Below are 23,745 nucleotides of genomic sequence, written 5' to 3' on the forward strand. Positions count from 1 at the left end.
CAGTGGCGAGAATGCCTGAGTGCATCACATCACAGTTATCAGTGAGCTTTGGTTCACAGATAAAAAATATATAGTATTTGTTTAATTCTTCGTTTAATGGTTGCACACTGGACGTTTCTTCGCAGCGTTTTGCGGATCCGAAAGTGGTAGGCTATCACTAGCTGTTAGCCTGTCATACTAGACACTCCACTAGACCCCACTAGACAGCTGCGGAAAACGGAACAATTCGACCCCGGTCAAAACCCCCCCAAAAAAAAACGTTATACGGACGAAATATTCGGTGGCAGTGTGCAAACATGATTGACATAAAGAGATCAATTATTATTTTACTTTTTTACGACCTCCGAAATTCGTCCTGCTATTCGTCCGGGGGGGAAAACTCACCAGTGTGCAAACACCTTTACAGTTTTTACGCCTTTACACCTTTACGGGGCGACTGTGGCTCAGGAGGTAGAGCGGGTCGTCCAATGATCCATGGGTCGGCGGTTCGAATCCCGGCTCCTCCTGTCTACATGTCAAAGTGTCCTTGGGCATGACACTGAACCCCAAATTTGCTCCCGATGTGCTGGTTGGTACCTTGCATGGCTTCCGCCGCAATCGGTGTATGAATGGGTGAATGTAATGCACATGTAAATCTATGTAAAGTGCATTGGATAAAGGCGCTATATAAATGCACCATTTTACAGTAGTTAAAGTACAGTTGGAGGCCATCGATATTGTCCTTTTCTTTTTGCTGAGGTTTGCGTGATCTGCGCAAAAGGACAGTTAACCCATTTTGGGCGGGAACCCCTTTTGGTGTTTTAAACATTATGTTATAATTTAGCTATTGAAAAATAGCAGATCTACAAGCTCATAGCGCGCCACCGAGTGGCGCGCTACGAGCTTGTAGGTCTGCTATTTTTGAAAAATCGTGAAAATATTTATTTCAGAAAACTGGAGGATTTTTTTAAATTTTGAGGTCAGGCCTAAATGGGTCAAATGATAAGGGACAATATCGGTGGCACCCAACTGTAACTGTGTTCCATACTTCCATTTTCTCTCCAGTCACAGACGATCTGTCCTTCACTAAAGCTTTGTCTTTGTCCACTCATCTGTTCTATATGTCCCGACCCTTTCCCAAAGCGGTTTCACTTCTCATTACGTTTCGCTGCTTCTCTTCCTCTCACTTTCCTTCTCTTCACCCCTCCTCCTGTTCACTCGCCCTACCATTCGCCCTCCATTTTACTCAATTTCGGTCACACTCCCACACTAAAGGTGGTTGCACACCGACCGCGTTTTTCGAAAAACCGATGGAGAAGCGCCACTTAAAAATCCCAATTCGCGCCCGGTGTGTGGAGACCTTAACTCAGTGGTTTCCAAACCTTTCAAGTCTGGACCCAAAAGAGAGATTAGACGTTTGCCCAGGACTCAGACTAGTGAAAATAGCATATCTACAAGCTCACTTGTATAGATCGGCTATTTTCACTACACATTATTAATATTTATTTATGGACTTTCTTAGATGTATTTCTTTTATTGTTTTTCTTTCATTTATTTAACCCATTTTGGGCGGGAACCCCTTTTTGTGTTTTAAGCATTATGTTATAATTTAGCTTTTGAAAAATAGCAGATCTACAAGCTCATAGCGCGCCACCGAGTGGCGCGCTACGAGCTTGTAGGTCTGCTATTTTTGAAAAATCGTGAAAATAATTTTGAGGTCAGGCCTAAATGGGTTAAAATGTATTTATTAAAAAATATATATTTTACTCGAGTCGTGAGTGACCCATAAAAAATGTTCTGTGAGTGACCCACAAATGGTACCCACCGTTTCAGTAACGGTGCTCTAGTCTAACTCGTCTCCCTCTTTCTCCCTCATCTCTGTCTCGGTCCCTCCATCCTGATTGGCCTCTCTCTTCACGTCTCCAGCTCCTGGTTTCGGAGCCGTGGTTCCACGGTCGCATGCCAGAGGGCCGACAGATGGCCGAGAGGCTGCTCCAGGAGTTCTGTGCCGAGTCCGGCGGCAGAGACGGCACCTTCTTGGTCCGGGAGAGTGACAGATTTGTCTCAGACTACACTCTCACCTTCTGGTACTATGTCCAGTTGATTCATATTATGTTAGAGAGAGCACGACTCCACCTGAACATTTGAGTGATTGATATGGGCAAAATTTAGTTGAGTCAGGGCAGATGGGACTTTTGGGGGAGGGATCAGAATATATTATGGCCTGTTCAAACTGCTTTGGGGTTGCCAAACCTTTCCATGCCAAGGACCCCAAATAGCCATTGCCTCTGGCTAGCGGATTCGAGTGTTATCAACCCATATCAACTGGTAGGTTACTTAAAGCAGGTAGGGATGTAGCTCTGGTCCACATGGACCAGAGCTACATCCCTACCTGCTTTCTCTGCACCATTTAAGGCCGTTTCCAAATGTTAAAATGTAAAAGACCAATATTATTATGAAGAAAACAAGATGGTTAAGACCGCTAAAACAAATAGAATACAGTTTACCTTCAGAAAAAGTGTTGTTTATGGCTTCTGAATGTACGTAGGTCTTTTAACATGTAATGTCTATGGAGTGACGTCACGTCAACACCACTAGGTCTGGAAAGGGGGCGGGGAATGGTTGTGAGATAGGCCTATAGAGCGTCGCAGTCCCGCCTCCTACCCTGGACCAGGAAATGAAACCCAATGCATTTTCCTCATAGACATTTCTTAAAGTATTTATTTAAAGACGGTTACGCCGCGGACAAAGCCAACTCGAGTCGTGACAACTCAAGACAACACAAACAATATTTTGGACCAAACAAATAATTAGAAAGAAGAAAAAGACGGCAGGTTACAACACTTTTTTTGTTGTTTTTTCTTCTTTGTAATTATTTGTTTGGTCCAAAATATTGTTGTGTTGTCATGAGTTGTCACGACTCGAGTTGGCTTTGTCCGCGGCGTAACCGTCTTTAAATAAATACTTTAAGAAATGTCTATGGGAAAAATGCATTGGGTTTCATTTCCTGGTCCAGGGTAGGAGGCGGGACTGCGACGCTCTATTGTAACTTTCATATGGGTCCAATAATACGTGTACTGTACCTACAGGCGCGGCGGGCGAGTCCTACACTGTCGCATCCGCTCCGAACCCGACGGAGAGAACTCGTACTACTTCCTGACGCCTCAGTTCCACTTCCCCAACGTCTACACCCTGATCCAGCACTATCGAGACAGCCCGCTGCGCTGCCAGGAGTTTGAGCTGCGGCTCACGGACGCCGTGCCGCAGCCCGATCCACACCTGCAGCAGGGGTGCGTCTTGTGTTATTATGCCACATGGACTGATCGTTGTTATTATTGTGTTCTAGTCCTGTCGCGACTGTGGCTCAAGAGGTAGAGCAGGTCGTCCAATGATCCATGGGTCGGCGGTTCGAATCCCGGCTCCTCCTGTCTACATGTCGAAGTGTCCTTGGGCAAGACACTGAACCCCAAATTGCTCCCGATGTGCTGGTTGGTACCTTGCATGGCTTCCGCCGCAATCGGTGTATGAATGTGTGTGTGAATGGGTGAATGTAATGCACAATCTATGTAAAGCGCCTTGGATAAAGGTGCTATATAAATGCACCATTTACCATTTACCATTTACCATTACACATTTAAGTTTGACGATTTTATTGTCACGCAAATAACTGCGATTGACGATTTCTATTGTGTTTCTTTTGCATTGAACATTGGAACGTTGCAATTTGTATCTCTGGTTGCCATTCAGGCTTCTGGTTGCCATTCAGGCTTCGTAATCACAAATTGCACAGGGCAAATGTGACAAATAACTTCAATGTATAAAGAAATCACTGACACATTCATCTTTCCAAAACAAAATGCAAAATAGCGGAAATAGTTGATTTACATTAGATCTGCTGTTTTTGAATTTCTTTTGAAAAATATTGAATATTAGATTAGACGATTTTGTAATCATTGTGACAGGCCTACGCCTTTATGTTATGCTACATGCACATGAACTGATCCATATTATTGTGTTCTAGGGGTGGGACAATATGGGTTCCTCACGATACGATATATATCGCGATATTAGGCCCTCGATAACGATAATATCACGATATTCGATATATTGCGATATTTGCGATATATCGATATATTGTATGAAATTTCATTAACGATATATCACGATATCTGCAACTACAAAATACTTGGAACTGAAAAAATGCAGCATTTTGTATTCCCACAAAGCTGTTTGTAATTCAGTACTTCTGGTTGCTGTGGAATCTGAGTGGGATTTGCTTTATTTTAGCTGTCATTTCCTCCTTTTCTAAACATGTTGTTCATCACTTCATTATGAACAACATTTCAAATTTCTAAAAAGAAAAAAAGTTGGGTTTTTTCCCCGATATATCGATATGTTAATAATCAATATCGATTATTTATCGCGGGAGGACGTATCGATATATATCGCCATATCGATATTTCAGCACACCCCAATGTGTTCACAACCTCGACACAATGCCACACTTTCTTAAAGGGCATTCCACTCATTTTCAACATTTTACTATGTCATTAATATACCTTAGAGCTGTTGTGTGGAGAAAAAAATCATTAACATGGTGAAACGCATCTTGATGACATCCTCAAGATGTGTTTCACCATGTTAATGATTTTTTTCAGATCTCCAGTTCTAGGAAACGCAGAATGGGGGGGACTTTTTATTATTATTTCCACAACAGCTCTAAGGTATATTAATGACATAGTAAAATGTTGAAAACGAGTGGAATGCCCCTTTAATTATCACAACAAGATAACAAGAGACACATGCATATAAAACCCTAATATTAGACTTGCGTGTGTTGTTTGTCAGTTGGTTCTACAGTAATCTGAGCAGAGGACAGGCAGAGGACTACCTGATGAGAATCCCCAGAGATGGAGCTTTCCTCATCAGACAGAGGGAGGGAGAGCCGGACTCCTTCGCCATCACGTTCAGGTACAGTGAGTGACATTGACTTTACATGACACAATCTTGAATCTGGCATTAAGACAACACACAGCCACAGTATGTTGGCCCTGAACGAACAACGAACGAACAACAGGATGGGACAAGGTGACATGACATTAACCCATTTAGGCCTGACGTCGAAATTTAAAAAAGAAACCTCATGTTTCTGTGTCAGTGGTGCTCAATATTTCATGTCAAGGACCCCAAACATGATATGTATTTGGCCACCGACCCCCATCTGAAAATATGTTGTTCCAGGAACAGGAATCAGAAGCAAAGATTTGAGTTAAAAACGTTCACTCTGAAAGAATATACATTCAAAGATTTGAGCCAAGATTTTTCAAAAATAGCAGACCTACAAGCTCGTAGCGCGCCACTCGGTGGCGCGCTATGAGCTTGTAGATCTGCTATTTTTCAATAGCTAAAGCATAACATAATGCTAACACCAAAAGGGGTTCCCGCCCAAAATGGGTTAAGTAGGGATGGGATGAAAACATACTGTAGTCACAAACAAGGACAAAATACGATAGGATATGGAAAAAACATGGCATTGTGTGTAAACACAGATAAAATATCCATCAATCGCTACACTTGGTCTATCGATAAATGTGTGTATTCTCCATATGTGTCCATGATGGGGCAGTATTATGCGTGTCTTAAGTACCAGGTCTTATGACTTAACTTAAGACCTGGAGGCGTGGTCAATGCTGTTTGGCCACTCAGAATAGCCAAATGGCATTGATCACGCCTCCAGGTCTTAAGTTAAGTAATAAGACCTGGTACTTAAGACACGCATAATACTGCCCGCATTGCATGTGTCCAAATATAATTTCTATGTAATAGAGGGTATGCACATGCATAAAGTTAATGGCAAATCGAGTGGCAAATCGAGTGGCAAAGTGAGTGACAAAGTGAATTTAATGTCGTTTAACGTTGTTTAATGGAATCAAATACAACCTGCACTATCCAGTTTCATACAGATTTAATTTCTTACTTACTGTTAGTTACTGTTTCGATTTTAAATCATTGAATCGTATCGTATCGCCATAATGAACCAATATCGTCCATGTATCGTCAACCATGTACAGTTGGAGGCCATCGATATTGTCCTTTTCTTTTTGCTGAGGTTTGCGTGATCTGCGCAAAAGGACAGTTAACCCATTTTGGGCGGGAACCCCTTTTGGTGTTTTAAACATTATGTTATAATTTAGCTATTGAAAAATAGCAGATCTACAAGCTCATAGCCCAGAGCTTGTAGGTCTGCTATTTTTGAAAAATCGTGAAAATATTTATTTCAGAAAACTGGAGGATTTAGAAGGATTTTTTTAAATTTTGAGGTCAGGCCTAAATGGGTCAAATGATAAGGGACAATATCGGTGGCACCCAACTGTATCGTATCGTCAACCATGTATCGTGATATCGTATCGCTGTTAAAATGTTACACCCTCAGAGGAGACGGTATGGTGAAGCACTGTCGCATCCAGAAAGAGGGCAGCATGTACCTCCTGGGCACCACCACGGAGTTCGAAAGTCTGGTGGAGCTGGTCAACTATTTCAGGAAAAAGCCACTGTACCGCAAAATCAAACTACGTTATCCGGTCACGCCTGAGCTGGTGGAGCGCTTCAGCGAGGTGAGTGACGACACAGCAGGTCCTGCAGGGAATGAGGACGCATGTGTACGAGTGAAAGACAGAGAGAGAGGGGGCACGGTGGCACAGTTGGTAGTGCTGGCGCCTCACAGCTAGAAGGTCCTGGGTTCGATTCCCGCTCGGGGCGCTGTGGGTGCTGCTGGCGGCGTGTTTCCTCCTCCGCGTCATCAGTGCCCGTACCCGAGGCGGGGTTGGCGAAAGGGCCTTTCTGTGTGGAGTTTGCATGTTCTCCCCGTGTCTACCCTCACAAAAAACATGCAGTAATCCTGGTCTCTAAACTGCCTCCCCCTGGCCAGCCGGGGTGCCTGATGGAGGGGAAAGGAACTGGTTGGAATAACGTGTTCCTTCCACGCGCTATGTCCAACCAGGGAAACTCCCCCCTGTCAGGTGTAAAGGAGCAACTTGGACACTCAGGCATGAAGGAAGCATGAGTTCAAGTCCGTTGCTCTCCCCATGTCCCCCATATATGGGGACTAGGTTGGCGGAGGGTGTGTAGAGCCCTGGATCACATTAGATAATTGACACAGGGGTGAAAAATGGGTTACAATCGTAACCAAATCGTGGGATAAAAATTATATAAAAAAAAAAAGAAATACAGAGAGAGAGAGAGTGACTGAGCAAATGTGAGAAAGCCTGCAATTTGTTGGTGGCGTGGATCTCTGTGTGGCCGCTCGTGTGCTCCACACACAGTGAATGTTTTGACTTATTTCACTTTTACCTCTGTCTGTCTCTGTATAGGAGAAAGATTGTGCTCCCCTTTATGACATGAAAACATATGTGGAACCCAATGAGATCGAGCCACCAATGGTATGTACACAGCAATGTAGTCAGACTATAACTATAACTAAAAAACATCGCATGGATGCACCCGGGACGTATCCTCAGTGATGTATCCCAAGGTCATCGGGGGTTTCGGGTCTCTCAAACATCATACCCCTCACTCAGGTGATCAAGTCCCGACTTACGTCCCAGTAGCTACCCTCGATCAGTCCCATTAGTGAAAAACCAGGGCCACACAATCCGTTGCTCCGGAACTACTCTGCCAGGACTGGGAGAACCAGATTCTGGCACGTGGAAGGACTAGGCTCTGTGGGTTGGCTCCTGTCCTCCGGGCCCCTCTTACGTCTCACCAGGTCCACTCCTGCTCTCACCAGGCCTAGGACCCGTGCGTTGCACCAGACTCCCAGCACCAGGCACTTCATTCAGGAGTGGTGGATTATTTATAATGGACCTCCTAAAGGCCTCACCGAGGGTTTTTTGGGCCTCCTCCTCACGGAGGACTCAGGCTTGGGCGCTAACCCATACTGCTCACCCGATACATTGTACTGTACCGTTCACTTAACCCATTCTGTACGGGAACCCCTTTTGGTGTTTTAGCTTTTAACTAAGCATTATGTTATACTTTAGCTATTGAAAAATAGCAGATCTTCAAGCTCATAGCGCGCCACCGAGTGGCGCGCTACGAGCTTGTAGGTCTGCTATTTTTGAAAGATCGTGAAAATGCGGCACAAATCTTTGTATATATATATATATATATTCTTTCAGAATACTTTTTTAAAATTTCGACCTAAATTAATGACGCATAATTATTCCGCTCTATGCTTTCGCTAATGATAGATGTTCAATGTGTGTGTGTGTGTGTGTGTGTGTGTGCGTGCGTGCGTGCGTGCGTGCGTGTTTTAGCCTCAGAGTACTGTTAGAGCCCTGTATGTCTACCAGGCCATGAGGCCAGATGAGCTCAGCTTCAGTACAGGATCTCTGATACACAATGTGGTTAAAGAGCCAGAAGGAGCGAGTGCATTCTCCGGCTGGTGAGGCCACACGCACGCACACACACACACACACACACACACGCGCACGCACGCACGCACGCACGCACGCACGCACGCACGCACGCACGCACGCACGCACGCACGCACACATGTACACATTTCAATTATTTTATTTGGATATGCACAAGAGGCGCAATACAATAGACCCAAACACTGATCAGAATTAGGTTACATTATATCAGGGTTCCCCAATAGGCGGCCCGGGGGCCATTTGCGGCCCGAGGAGCGCCCCCTGGCGGCCCGCGGAAGAATTTCGCTGGGGGGGTCCCAGATATAAATGGCATTAAATGGGGGTCAGTAGCCTATGCATGTCAAACTGGGCATCCTTTTCAAATGGGGTCTTGCCCTGAAAATGAATTTTCAGGGCAAGACCTCGACCTCACGCGTGCGGACTCGGCCCACAGCCTGGTACCCTAGTCAAAATATGGCCCTCGAGGAAAATTAATTGGGGAACCCTGCATTATATGGTCCAACCAGATATAACTGCTGCACATGCTTAACACACAGAGGAATAAAAGATAGCACATTGATGACATACTATTACTTGACACTACTAGACAAGATGTTTGTTTTTTTGTTTTTTTTAAAGCCACCTAGGGATAAATGAAACAACGCCTTCTCCAGATAGACAGACTGCCCATAATAGCTGAGACAGAACAGTATTTAGCCAACTTTTTTGCATTTGTCTTTTGCAATGAACCCAATTGCAGACCCCTGAGCACAAGTTTATGGACATGGCCCAGACTTCCAAATACAAGGACAATAAGTTGACAGTTATATCCCAAGGCCATAATACGTTCCACCAAAAGCTGATATTTCATAAGCTTGGATGTAAAACAAGTGTCCATATACAAATCAAATGGGCAGCCTATTTCAAATATAGTGACAGTTTTTCAAATGTCATTGATGAACACAATATCTGGGGTATTTGGAATATCTTGTAGTGAATTGACATGTGTGTAATTGTGATCAAACCAGTCTATTTTTACAGTGCTGTGTTTATACATTCTCAACATTGATTCATCACATTGCTCTGTACTCTCCTACGCAATGCAGGTGGAAAGGGGACTATGGTGGAAAGCTGCAGCTGTATTTTCCATCGAATTATGTTGAGGAAGTGTGCAACAATGCCATGCCTGAGACAAGACAGAAGGTACAGTATTTTAGTTAAAAAGAACTATAGAATAGAAAAAAACTCCAGGTCTCTATACTGCCTCTCCCTGGTCGGCCGGGCGCCTGATGGAGGGCGAGACTCCTCCCCCCTGTCAAGTGATAAGAAGGCGGCCTGCTCACTCTTCATGCATTGAAGGGAGCATGAGCTCAGTTCGGGGCTCTCCCCAGGTTGGCAGAGGGAGAGTAGCACCCAGGATTACAGTTTAGCCTTAGGCAATTGTCACTGGGTGAAAAATGGATTACAAAATGGTGGGATTAAAAAAATAAAAAATAAAATCCCAGTAGCTACCCTCGATCAGACCCACTAGGGAAAGACCAGGGCTACACAATCCGTTGGATCCACTCCGGAACTACTCTGCCGGGACTGGGAGGTACAATTCTGGCATGTGGAGGGACTAGGCTCTGTGGGTTGACTCCTGTCCGGGCCCCTCCTACGTCTCACCAGGTCCACTCCTGCTCTCACCAGGAGTACCGCCAGGACCTGTGCATTGCACCAGACTCCCAGCACCAGACACTTCATTCAGGAGTGGTGGTTTCTTGAGCCGCAATGGGCTTGCGGCTCAAATGGCCCAGCTCCTAAAGGCCTCATCGAAGGTTTTTAATCTAATTAATTAATTAATATTAATTAATTAATTAATTGATTTCCACACAATCCACACAATCATTAAGACTAATGTATGGTAGAATAGCATAGATCACTGCAAGCCTTTATTTGATGTATTTGGGCTGTGAAACAGGAAGAAGACAACCCATTGGGCGAGCTGTGTAAAGGTGTGGTGGACATCTCTAAGTGTACGATCCAACACGTGAAGCCCACGCCCAGCTGTGAGTATATCGCTTCTTAGCGACTAGTTTACTAGTCGACTAGTTTACTAGTCGACTAGTAAATCCACTAGTCGACCTTGTTGGTACTAGTTGACTAGTTGATAAGAAGAAAAAAAATGATTTTTTTTATTTTTTCCCCCGATTTTGTAGGCCTCAAGATCAGGTAGATTATAGTTATAGTCACCATGTACGCAGTTTTTCAATGTACAAATATTTATTTCCAAAAAAAAAAAAGTTAATTTTTTTGATTTATTTTATTTTTTACATAATAGGTAGTTAAACGACTAGTCGACTAGTAAACTAGGCAACTAGTCAACTAGTCAAAATGACTAGAAGTGAATGCCCTAAGTGGAGCCCCAGCCTTATGCAGTATTACCCCCCCCCCCCTTAACTCCCTAACTTCTCCTTCCTGCCTAACCCTCTCTCTCTCTCTCTCTCTCTCTCTCTCTCTCTCTCTCTCTCTCTCTGCCTCTCTCTCTCTCTCTCTCTCTCTCTCTCTCTCTCTCTCTCTCTCTCTCTCTCTCTCTCTCTCCAGTACCGAACGGGAAGAATGGGAAGCCCCACGTGATGACTCTACAGGACGTGGAGAATGAGAGTCTGCAGTTTGACTTGGCAACAGAGCCTTTGGTGGATTTCCATGAATGGTACCAGGCAGCCTGGCCCCATTCCTACACCACACAGAAACCTATACATGAGGCTAGTATCCAACACTACCTAGTACCTACTGGCGAAAAGTGGAACTGCATCACTTCACACTAGGGCTGTGAATCTTTGGGTGTCCCACGATTCGATTCGATTCCGATTCCGATTCTTGGGGTCACGATTCGATTCAATTCCAGATTCAAAACGATGTTCTATTCAAAATGATTCTCGATTCAATACATAGGATTTCATCACAATCTACTCCAGTCTTGAACTGAAGTAACTACTGTAACTTGAAAATGACTGAAGACATGATGTTTACTGTGATTAGGGTGAGCTTACATTTCATATCACAAACACCGTGTACATGTGTTTGGTCCGATGATTCATTGATCCGATACCCCTAACCCCTAACCTAACCATAACCGCAAGCACGGGAGCAGGCGCTAGTCCGAGGTGCGGACGCATATCGAACCAATGCTCCGTCGGACCATAGTATGCCTCCCACAAACACCATGTCGATTTTTGGAAATTATGAATCGATTTTGAATCGTTCTAATTCTAATTTTTGACACCCCTACTTCACACACATGGAGGTGGACGGACGTTTATGACGTCACAATTCCGCTCGCTCGTGCCATTGAGTTATAATCGTTGGCAGTCTTCCTGGTGCTTCGAAACGCCACTGAGCAACTTCCATTGAAATTAAAAGCTTGGGGGCGTGGCTGTAGCTCCGGTCCTCCCTCTATCCTTGTATACCTCTATGCTAGTATCGAATGGTGTGCAAACAATAACAATTTGGCAACCCCATTTATTAACGGGGGACAGAATGGGTTTTCTGTCAGTCTTTTACACGGTTGTTTTCAAACATGAATAGGGTCATTGACAGATGTATTAGCGGCAGTATGTTAACAAATTAACTGCTTCTGACTGAGCATTCCGTCATATGAAAATAATTATATAATGAGCTTTTTGTTGACAATTTACAAATTAGTTTACATTCTCTGTGAATGAAGCAAGTGTTGTGATTGGTCGAAAAAAGTATTGTATCCGGGGGTAATACATCTGACGGATGTTCCGGACCGACACTTCCGCAGATGCACTCTCTGCCTTAGGTTGTGACCAGGCTTTTCTCTTGAGTAAGGCTGGGACCAAGGCTAAGTTCTGCTTAGATCTGATTGTATATGTACAAGTAAGACGCGCAAACGCGGGAAGCGAACGCAGCTCGTAAATTGCAATAACAACAATTAGAATAAATTACGTACTTTTTTAAGGTTTTTTTTAAGTTCCCTTTTTGTTTTTTTTAAGTTAAGTTTTTTTTTAAGTTACGTTTTGTGTGTGTGTGTGTGTGTGTGTGTGTGTGTGTGTGTGTGTGTGTGTGTGTGTGTGTGTGTGTGTGTTTTTTGTGTGTGATACAGCTGCGCCCTCTGGTGGCGGGCCGGTGGCGTTACAGCGTGACAGACAGACAGACAGACAGACAGACAGACAGACAGACAGACAGACAGACAGACAGTTTAGGCCATCTTCTATAGTTAGTAGAGCTGGGACTCGATTAAAATTTTTAATCTAATTAATTAGAAGCTTTGTGATTAATTAATCTCGATTAATCGCATTTTAATCGCATATCAATATTCAACCCGAGAACAGTGATAAACCTTTTTTTTCAAATGTTTTTTGGTATCCCAGTGAATCAATGAATAGTGACTACAGGATACCACTCATTTTCAACATTTTACTGTCATTAATATACCTTAGAGCTGTTGTGTGGAAATAATAAAAAGTCACCCCATTCTGTGTTGCCTAGAACTGGAGGTCTGAAAAAAATCAGTAACAGTAACAAGTAGATCTCAGTGACATCACAAAGCTGTACTTCATAGTGTTACTGTTTTTTGTCAGACCTCCAGTTCTAGGCAAAATGGGGTGACTTTTTATTATTTCCAGTTTTCCACACAACTCCATAGAAAAATGTTGAAAATGAGGGGTATTCCCCTTTAAGCAATACAACTTTTTTTTTACAGATAAACAAGTGCAGCAAGTGCCTATATAAAGTGACTATGAATACTCAAATGTGCTTTACATGGTGGGGCATGAGGAAAAAAAATAAAAACAACTTTATTAGGGGGTAAACACTTAGACAAAGGAACAAATAAAAAAACGGTGGAATGAACTAGCTGGGGAGTGCATTTCACATGGGGTTGGGGCAGACCATTGTCTGACCACGGACTTTCACACTTGCTGCTTCAGTATGTTTCGCATCGAGGACAGCTTGACACTGACAGCTTCGTGCTGTGGTGAAATCTCCGCGAGCCTCTGCAAGGCGTGCAAGCCTCTACTCTGCGAGACATGCTAAGCTGAAGCAGCTAGCATGGAAGCTAGCTCTGATCCATAGCTCTGGCTATGGACCAGAGCTAGCATGAAGCATGGAAGCTAACATTGGTCATATGGCTTATGGATCCGATTCCTTTCCCTCTGACATTGCACACAACCATGCTGCTATCCACGCGTCCATCCGATAGCTTTTAAATCTAAATGTCCCATCCACGGAGCAAACGTTTGGGTGTTATAAGTTGTTGTCTGACGGAGCTGTAGTGTACTGGGCCACTGGACTGCTGCTGCTGCTCCTCCCCCTGCCGTGCAAGGAGTGCAGCAGCCTAATGAGCCTAGAAATGCACCCAGTGAGAAACGTTCCGCCGTGAAAAAAAAGGTGCGATTAAATGCGTTAATTTTTTTAACGCGTTAATTTTTCTGTAGTTAATTAATCTCAATTAACGCGTTAAAGTCCCGGCCCTAATAGTTAGTGCTCACTGCGTTCGCAATCACTGCGTTCGCAATCATTGGAGGATATTGTTACTCCTGACAAAGTGATTATTATACACACACATGCAGCAGCTAAGCCATAAAAGTGTAAAGAGTGAAATTCAGCCATATTCTGCACCCACACCCACGTCGCTTAAAACCACATACCGTAAGAAAATGAATGGACAGAGTCACCTGTGACATTGGTTTGTGTGAAGTTGTGTTTTAAAGCCTTGACTTTGTTAAATTGACCGTTGCCATGTTGGATATATCATATACTGTATCTGTGGAGATTTAAACTGGTGAAATGGCGATTTCGCCATTTATCTGTCGGCTAGTGTGCAATATAGGCCTACAGTTATATTGTCTGTAATGTAGTCAAATCTGTAATGTAATCTGTAATTCACAACAAATATAGTCTCGTTGCTTTTTAATTTCCCATGTATCAATATATTCATGCATCTAGGATTCAAGGTCCCCAAAAGCTTTGAATAATGTATTATGAATCATAATATATCATTTGTGGCGATGCTCCGCTAATCGTCACAATTTGTAAGAACATCAACCAGAGAAAGATAGACTTAAAGGAGCATTCAGTGATTTGGGTGATTTGGAAAACCACCCAGTCCGCCCCGGTAACAAAATGTGCACATGCACGCTCTACAGTGGGGGGAAGTACAACAGACCAACAGCATGCGCACCAATGCCCGCCCCACTCGATCATGATTGGAGGAAGGCCCCTCTCATCCTGATTGGATGAAGGCTTTGCCACCCAAAGCCCAAACCGAAACTAGGGTTTTTTGACCCCAGGGGCTCACTGGGGACAGGGAGGAACTCCTTATATGGTCAGCACACTCTATAGTAGGGAGGATTATCCAGAAAAAAAGAAAAAATAAGTGATATTTGAATTAAGTCAAATCACTGAATATACCTTTAAGATCATAACCTGTCTTTTATTCTGTCCAACTCCAGGCCAAGTTGCAAGAAGAAGTGAAGAAGAGGCCCGAGGTTGCCATGGAGATGTCGGAGCTGGTGGTCTATTGTCAGCCTCGCAGCAAGGACAAAGACAACTTTGGTATAGCGCCCATGCACGCACACACGCACGCATACATATATATAGATACTGTACATGTTCACCAGCTCAGTGGCCTTGTGGTTAGAGTGTCCGCCCTGAGACTGGGAGGTCGGGGGTTCAATCCCCGGCCGGGTCATATACCAAAGACTCTAAAAATGGGACCCAGTGCCTCACTGCTTGACACTCGGCATCAAGGGTTGGATTGGGGGTAAGTCCCTGCGACATACTAGCGTCATGTCCAGGGGGTGTACTTGTACATCAAGCTCCCTCACGCTACAGAAACAGGAGATAGGCTCCTGCCTAGCCTTGCCGAGCCTCATGGCTCGGCAAGGCTACTTACTACATACCTACATACACCACCACCAAACAACAAACATGGATGCACAAAATACTCAAATCCAAAACTATAGAACATTTGAAATATACTCACAAATAGCCTCATCCATAAGTAAAACGACCAATTTCAACAAATCATTGCATTTTATTTCTTTGCTTAATTGAAACGCTATAGTCACATATGCACGTGTACACCGTATGCACATACAGCCCTCACATCAGCCTACGTTTTGTAAATGTATCATCATCCCATCAGGGTTGGTTTTATACACGTACATTCATGACTTATTTATTTGTATAAATGTATTATGTGCTCACACTGTAGCATGCAGAGTAGTCATATACAGTATTACACACTTTATGCTCTTCTCTCTATCTTTCTTAACCCATTTTGGGGCTTTTGGTGTTAAACATTATGTTGTAATTTAGCTATTGAAAAATAGCAGATCTACAAGCTCATAGCCGCGCTACGAGCTTCTAGATCTGCTATTTTTGACTATCACTGACATAGAAATATGAGGTATTTCAGAAAACTGTCAGGATTTAGAAGACATTTTTTTAAATTGCGACATCAGGCCTAAATGGGTTAACTGCAATGATGAGCCTGGACAAACCAAGAATTTCACCCACCTTACTTGTAAATGTGATGTGACAATAAAAGATTGATTCTGATTCTAATTCTGATCCCTGTACACAGACTCTTACACTTACAAAGAGGTCCGCTCCTTCGTGGAGAACAAGATTCCAGAAAAGAACCGGATCCCAGCATTCTTAGAGTACAACCGCAAGGGTCTGAGTCGGATCTACCCGAAGGGCCAGCGCGTGGAGTCCTCCAACTATGACCCTTACCCTCTGTGGGCTGTTGGTTGTCACATGGCGGCGCTGAACTTCCAGACTCCAGGTCAGTGGGCTGGTCTGAGCACGCACTAATGACCTTAGTGCGTGCAGAGAAGCCTGTCACATAGGTTTTATGTTTTGCCATGCAAGAGACAAACCAATTTCAGTTTAGCCATGCGTACCAAATAGCCGTTTCACCTTCCAATGTATGAATGAATGAACCACTGTAAAGCGCTTTGAGTACTTAGAAAAGCGCTATAAAAAAATGCAATTCATTATATAATATTAGAAGTGTTCAGTCAAATTCTCTCTGTTATTATTATCTTCTCTGATGTTTTTTGCATTTAGTAAGTAGGATCAGGAGGTGAAATTCAAAGTAAGCCTTGCCAAGCCATGTGGCCCATAGGACAGGAGTCTCCTGTTTCTGTAGCGTGAGGCGGGACGCTAGTATTTCACAGGGACTAATTTTTTATAACAATTTTTGAGTGGTGCAACCACTCCCTTACGGAGCTATGTGTGTGGGTGGGGGGGTGGCTGGGTGGCTGGCTGGCTGGGTCTGAGCACGAAAATGGTTGTTTTTCACTTTTTTTAGAATTTGTCTCCAGTGTTTTGAATTGACTGCAATGGTTAATAGATTCCTAATAACAGCATCATTCAATGTCTGCACAGACAAATACACACAGCTGAACAGCGCCCTCTTCGGTTTGAACGGACGTACGGGATACGTCCTGCAGCCGGAGTTGATGCGCACGGACGGCTACGACCCTCAGCTGGACAAGAAGAAGGTCAAGTACAACATCAGTGTCAGGGTAGGTGTCCACAGGAACACGCACACACGTTGTCATTATGATCATTTCATACTCCTCTCATTCATTCCAGTTAAAGGACAACTTTAGTTTTTTTCAACCAAGGTTCATGTTTTAGGTTGTTATTAGAGAAAGTATAAGATGAGTGTTCTTTTTTTTTCATTTGCTGCTTTCTTTCGTTTTAGCGATTTTAGATATTTTTGACAGGGGGGCGGGGGCATTCAAACATGGGGCTATATGTATTTTTTTACAACATTTTATAGCGATTTATTTTTTTATTATTTACTATAGACCTACTAGACCCCAGGAAATTACATCTGGCCACAAAAGATCACTGAATGTGAAGGGGGGGACAAACTGACCTGTTGAGCCATATAACACAATATAGCAGCCCCCTATAGTACCCCCCTTCACATTCAGTAGATCCTGTGATCTTTTGTGGCCAGATATAATTTCCTGGGGTCTAGTAGGACTATAGTAAATAATAAAAAAATAAATCGCTATAACATTTTGTAAAGAAATACATATTTAGCCCCATGTTCGAATGCCCCCGCCCCCTGTCAAAAATAGCTAAAATCGCTAAAACGAAAGAACGCAGCAAATGAAAAAAAATTACTCATCTTATACTTTCTCTAATAACAACATGTCCTTTAACCCATTTAGACCTCAGCTTTTTAACCACTTTAACCTTTATTGTAAACTTTAGCAGTTGAAAAATAGCAGATCTACAAGCTCGTAGCGTGGCACCGAGTGCCATGCTACGAGCTTGTAGATCTGCAATTTTTTTTAAATCATTGAAAATGTTGGCGCAAATCTTTGAATATATATTCTTTCACAGCGAACGTTTTTGCTTCTGTGGGGTCCCTGGAACAACATATTTTCAGATGGGGGTCGGCGGCCAAATACAGATAATTCGGGGGTCTTTGACATGAAATAGTTTGAGAACCACTGATATAGAAACATAGGTTTTTCAGAAAACTGTCATGATTTAGGAAGACAAAGTTTTTGTAGAATCTGGTCTCAGGTCTCAATTGGTTAAGCGAATCAGAGTTATCTTTTGCAGTGTATTTCTCTGGTTTGGCATGTCATGCTCATGATGACCTTGGTGAACATTCTGTGACAGCCATTCAGTGTTTGTTGTCTGCTGCCCATTGCAGGTGATCGGAGCCAGGCACCTTCCTAAGCCAGGCCGCAACATCGCCAGCCCTTTCGTAGAGATTGAATTGTGTGGACACACCGAGGAGTGCAAGTTCAAGACTGTTGTCTTTCGTGAGTCGAGGGGATGTTGGATATAAATGGGGTATTAACGGGGAGGAAAAGAGTGGGATATGGACAGCTCTGTTGCCAATCCTCCCTCACCAAAGTCTGACGTAATTTCCACGTCCTACCTGGGTCGCTGTTTTTTTTATTTCCCATTCTGAATTCCCATAGACTTTTCTTATATCGTGTCAATTAAGAACCATCCATCCATCCATCTTCAACCGCTTATCCGTAGTCGGGTCGTGGGGGCAACAGCTCCACCAGAGTGTTCCAGACGTCCCTCTCCAGAGCAACATTAGTGACTTCCTCCTCCCGAAACGTTCCAAGGCCAGTGAGTCGATGTGTTTCCTCCAACTGCGCCTTAGTCTGCCCCGGGGTCTCCTCCCAGTGGGACGTGCCTCGAGGACCTCCCTAGGGAGACGCCCGAGAGCCCGAGACCAGATGCCCGAACCACCTAAGCTGGCTCCTTTCCAGGCGAAGAAGCAGCGACTCTACTCCGAGTCTCTCTCGTGTGACTGAACTTCTCACCCTGTCTCTAAGGGAGATGCCAGCCACCCTTCGAAGAAAACTAATTTCGGCCGCTTGTATTCGCGACCTTATTCTTTCGGTCATGACCCACACTTGACCATAGGTGAGAGTAGGAACGCAGATTGCTCGGTAGAGACAGAGAGCTTTGCCTTCTGGCTCAACTCTCTTTTCGTCACAACAGTGCAATACAGGGACTGCAATATCGCCTCAATTAAGAACGGATTTCCAAAAATAAACAAATGATCCCTGGCGGTTTGACTCATATGGATATATAAGAATCAACTGACGGCGAGAAAACGCCGCCGAATTTAATAGTTTTCCCCAGAAACAGACTGTATCAAATATGAGTGACTGACCACTGTAAACGATACAGAACCATCTCCCTGACAATGTCGCTGAGACTGAGATTTGTTTATTTTAATTTTTTTACCATAATGCTTAATTGCTTATAGGCTATAAGACGATTTTAAGATGACCCCATGTTATATTCAGGGGATGAACGAATGACGTCAGGACTTTGGTACTTTCTGTGATGATTCTTCTTACTTTCTGTGATTATTCTTCCGTGATTCTTCTTCTTCTTCCTCTTCTTCTTCTTCTTCTTCTTCTTCTTCTTCTTCTTCTTCTTCTCCTTCTTTTTCTTCTTCTTCTCCTTCTTCTTCTTCTTCTTCTTCTTCTCCTTCTTCTTCTTCTTTGGTCTGGTGGTCGTATGCCAAGCGTCTTAAACTGGCACTGTAGACTGATAGTCGGATCCTTGCTGGTAGGAATTGCTGCACAGCATCTTCAGACTTGTCCTCCACAACATTAAAGATGTTTGAATGTTTATTCCCAGGTGACAATGGTCTGAATCCAACGTGGAAGGCTCCTGCAGCGCCGGTGACCTTTCCTGTGTATGAACCAGAGCTGACCTTCCTACGCTTTGTGGTCAGTGAAGAGGACATGTTCTCAGACCCCAACTTCCTGGCTCAGGCCACGTTTCCTTTCAAAGGCATCCGCCAAGGTAGAAGACCTGTGCATAGTATACGCACACGCACGCACGCACGCACGCACGCACGCACTCACTTCTTCACCCGACAGTGACGATATACACTTGTGTGTGTGCATGCGTGCACACATAAACGTCTGTACAGTGGTACATGTTGGTTTAGTGTTTTGCATGTTTTGACAGGTTATCGGTCGGTATCCCTGAAGAATGGCTACAGTGAGAACTTAGAGCTCGCCTCTCTCCTGGTCCACATCCATATAGAGCAAGTGCAGGTGAGGAACAGACACATGTGCACATGAAACACGTGTTCGAGCTGGCTAGAACACGTGTTTCTGCATTCTTTTTTTAAATAGCAGATGTGTAAGCTCATATAGTGTGTTACTTTGTTGTGTGCTGTGAGCTTGTAGATCTGCTATGTTTGAATAGCCAATGTATAAAATAAATATACATAAAGTGGTTACAGATTACTGTGATACTATATTAACTAATTTTGCTGGGGACCCCCTGGAACCCCCCCCCCCCCAGGGTCCCCTGGGGGTCCCCAGACCCCACTTTGCACTGGTATAGACAGTACCGAAGTCCTCACATGATCAAACCCACTACACGCCCCATGGGTCATGAAGATTTTCTTACAAATCCCATACACAGATATTTTTTTCAGGGAGGTGGCTCTGTATCATGTATGATATTTTGTTATAGCCAATACAGTCTAGACGTTTGGAGGGATTTGTTGATGGGATTTTGAATGGGAAAAACTCATCCTGACCCAAGGGGCGTATTTGTTTTTACGTGAGACTTTTATGCTATAGGTTTTAATTTTCCCTCCAGTTTGAATTCTGTGATTGTGATCCTAACTTGCTGCTTCCACACAGAAAGTGGAGGAGGAACTGTACTCGTCTTCTAGCCAACTGCGGAAGAGGCAAGAGCCTAACGAACCTTTCCTGTATGGCACAAACACCCACCCAAAGACCCACCGCAATGACCTCACCAGAGAGCCCAGCACCAGTGAGAGACAGAAGTAAGTTCTTAGCGCGTCCCAGTGGTGGAAAGCAACTAAGTACATTTACTGAACAAAGTACAATTTTGAGATATTTGTACTTTTGAGTGTTTCCAATTTCCAAAAAACATACATTAACCACTTCAGTTAAGTCGTAAACATTTAGGCTTTTTGAAAATAGCCGATCTGCTAGTTTCAAAATATTTGTATACGTTTGAAAACTTTTGACAACTTGACATTGGACATTTACTCAAGTAAATGTTTAATTCCGGACTCTCACTTGTAACAGAGTATTTCTACATTGCATTAATGATACTTTTCCTTAAGTAAAAAAATAATTGTAGTACTTTTTCCACCATTGACACATCCATTGTAGAAGATGGCCAATGCAGAAAACATGAATCTTCTACAGCAATACATACAGTAATAAGCATTGAATAGCATTCCATCCTTGGGTTGTGTTTGAGTCCTTCAATATAAGGACTGTCCTCTGGTGTTTTAGAATGAGTCCTTCAATATAACATGTGCTGTCCTCTTGTGTTTTAGAATGGGTCCTTCAATATAACATGTGCTGTCCTCTTGTGTTTTAGAATGAGTCCTTCAATATAACATGTGCTGTCCTCTTGTGTTTTAGAATGGGTCCTTCAATATAACATGTGCTGTCCTCTTGTGTTTTAGAATGAGTCCTTCAATATAACATGTGCTGTCCTCTTGTGTTTTAGAATGAGTCCTTCAATATAACATGTGCTGTCCTCTTGTGTTTTAGAAAGAGTCCTTCAATATAACATGTGCTGTCCTCTTGTGTTTTAGAACGAGTCCTTCAATATAACATGTGCTGTCCTCTTGTGTTTTAGAATGAGTCCTTCAATATAACATGTGCTGCCCTCTTGTGTTTTAGAATGAGTCCTTCAATATAACATGTGCTGTCCTCTGGTGTTTTAGAATGAGTCCTTCAATATAACATGTGCTGTCCTCTGGTGTTTTAGAATGAGTTCTTCAATATAACATGTGCTGTCCTCTTGTGTTTTAGAATGAAAGAGAAGAAAATAAGCAACAGTAAATTCTATCCATGAGGTCATCACCCATACCGGGTATATCCACATCAGGCTCCATCTGAGGCCTTCCTTCCTTGCATGGCGGTGAAAGGCTATGGTTACTGTATTGCTCCTCATCACCACGTTGCAGAATCCTAGACGAGAGACATTTTACTCAGAGTATAAAAAGGAGCATCACACTCTGAGTTAAAGCTACAATATGTCACTTTGATGTTCTTCTACCCCAGATGTGAACCCGGGTCCCTGACCCCCCCACACAAGTGCTGACATTTTTTACCACTGTGCCAATAGAGCCTGCCTGCCTGCTCAGGGGAGAAATGTATATATTTATCAAGAGAAGAGCAGGGAGACAAAATAGCACCACCCCATTTGCGAAATACAAAAGTAATAAAAGAATCACACCCGTGTGAACTGAGTGGTGTAAGGTCTTATATAGACTGATCAGCTGTGGTCTGACGTAATGTCTGACGTAATGAAATCACACCCGTGTGAACTGGGTGACCATAGCAACCATGCTCATTTTTTTTGGTACGGACAGACAGACAGACAGACACGTAAACTAAAAATCACACCCGTGTGAACTGAGTGGTGTAAGGCCTGTCTGACGTAATGAAATCATGTCTGACGTAATGAAATCACACCCGGTTGAACAGGGTGAACATAGCAACCATGCTCATTTTTTCTGCACAAACAAAGCCAGTTGTAGGAGTGGTTTACACCACTCAACAAAGCCAGTTGTAGGAGTGGTTTACACCACTCAAAAAAGTTACATAGTGTAGCTACTTTATAGCTACTGTATATAAAGTAACATTCAGGATTCCGCTGAGCACATTTCAAGTAAGCCACAGTGACTTGATTGATTGATTGATTGATTGAAATATTTATTAACAGTTTGCAGAATTACAGTACATTTCAAGCACAAACTGTTAACTTTGAGTGGACGACCCAATTAAGCATTACACTTGTTTACAAGAGGGTCCACCATGTTCAATTCATCATGTTCATTGATTGACTTGCTGTCAATCAATGTTTGATTCTTGTCTATGGTCCTACTTATGCCAACTGGTATTGGGAAGTACGGACGGAGAAAATATATATATATGTTACGTTCTGTTTATTGAATTATTTTACATGTTTTGGAGAAATACAAATATTGATATAAACATGGCTTCAAAGTAGGCTACATAGTGAAAGTTTATTATTATTATTATTATTATTATGTTTGGCCTGCCATGTATTCTTTATTATATTTCTTTTGTTATGAATTGAGTCAATAAAGTACTGTATGCTTGTGATAACGTTTGTGTTGCATTGTTTCATTGTGTTTCCCAAAGAAACCTCGCTAATAGGCAAAGTCATACAATCTGATCTTCTGACAATCTGTGTAGTATGATGATGAAGCCTTCACAAAGAGTAATAATCTTTAATATGTGTCATTCCCTTTCCTTATATGGACATAGAGGCACACCAAGAAATTATCAAGACATCCTTTGCATTGGGTTATGTCTCATGATTCAAAGTTGCAAACTGGAGAAGAATATGTACAGGCCGTCCGAATATTTGGCCAATGGCTGAAAGAAATTTCATCCTCTTAGAAAGGATCACTTTTACGGTCAGGGGTAAATTTGATATTTTCAAAGAGGTTTTGAGTTGGAATATGTTGAGCAAAATGATGTGGGTGGTATATTGGCCAATGAGGTTAGCGCAGAGACAGACAGACAGCGCAGGCACACCTGAACTTCCATGCACGGCCAAAAGCCACTGTCTGCTGGCGTCTCTTCCTGGTTTTTGTGCGTCCCGCAGGATTGGACTTCTATATAGATTTTGTATTTTTCGCAGTGTTTTTGTTTTGTCGTTCTTTTTTTGCTGTTATTGTCTTGTGTTTCTTTGTTTTGAAAGTGTAGTCTATTTTTAAGTTTCTTGGGTGATGGAGAGGATATTGACGGATCTCTGTTTGCCCTTATTTGTCCTTTGGACAATGGTTGTG

General features: G+C 43.1%; 1 protein-coding gene across 1 annotated transcript in view; it reads left to right on the plus strand.

The window, feature by feature from the left end:
• The window catches only part of plcg2 (phospholipase C, gamma 2), a 43,316-nt gene extending 20,344 nt beyond the window's left edge, over nucleotides 1-22,972 (plus strand). The window contains exons 17-33 of the mRNA XM_079502377.1: nucleotides 1,906-2,066; nucleotides 3,069-3,269; nucleotides 4,828-4,950; nucleotides 6,413-6,593; nucleotides 7,350-7,418; nucleotides 8,295-8,422; nucleotides 9,500-9,596; nucleotides 10,354-10,441; nucleotides 10,977-11,158; nucleotides 14,852-14,954; nucleotides 15,988-16,191; nucleotides 16,797-16,936; nucleotides 18,091-18,202; nucleotides 19,554-19,721; nucleotides 19,890-19,978; nucleotides 20,579-20,724; nucleotides 21,734-22,972. Of these exons, the coding sequence (XP_079358503.1) occupies nucleotides 1,906-2,066; nucleotides 3,069-3,269; nucleotides 4,828-4,950; nucleotides 6,413-6,593; nucleotides 7,350-7,418; nucleotides 8,295-8,422; nucleotides 9,500-9,596; nucleotides 10,354-10,441; nucleotides 10,977-11,158; nucleotides 14,852-14,954; nucleotides 15,988-16,191; nucleotides 16,797-16,936; nucleotides 18,091-18,202; nucleotides 19,554-19,721; nucleotides 19,890-19,978; nucleotides 20,579-20,724; nucleotides 21,734-21,776 (2,235 nt within the window). The 3' untranslated portion in view covers nucleotides 21,777-22,972. The remainder of the gene's footprint in view (nucleotides 1-1,905; nucleotides 2,067-3,068; nucleotides 3,270-4,827; nucleotides 4,951-6,412; nucleotides 6,594-7,349; nucleotides 7,419-8,294; nucleotides 8,423-9,499; nucleotides 9,597-10,353; nucleotides 10,442-10,976; nucleotides 11,159-14,851; nucleotides 14,955-15,987; nucleotides 16,192-16,796; nucleotides 16,937-18,090; nucleotides 18,203-19,553; nucleotides 19,722-19,889; nucleotides 19,979-20,578; nucleotides 20,725-21,733) is intronic.
• Nucleotides 22,973-23,745: the final 773 nt, after the last annotated feature.

The sequence above is a fragment of the Electrona antarctica genome, assembly GCF_951216825.1.
Source record: "Electrona antarctica genome assembly, chromosome: 5".
In the NCBI taxonomy this organism is placed as follows: Eukaryota; Metazoa; Chordata; class Actinopteri; order Myctophiformes; family Myctophidae; genus Electrona; species Electrona antarctica.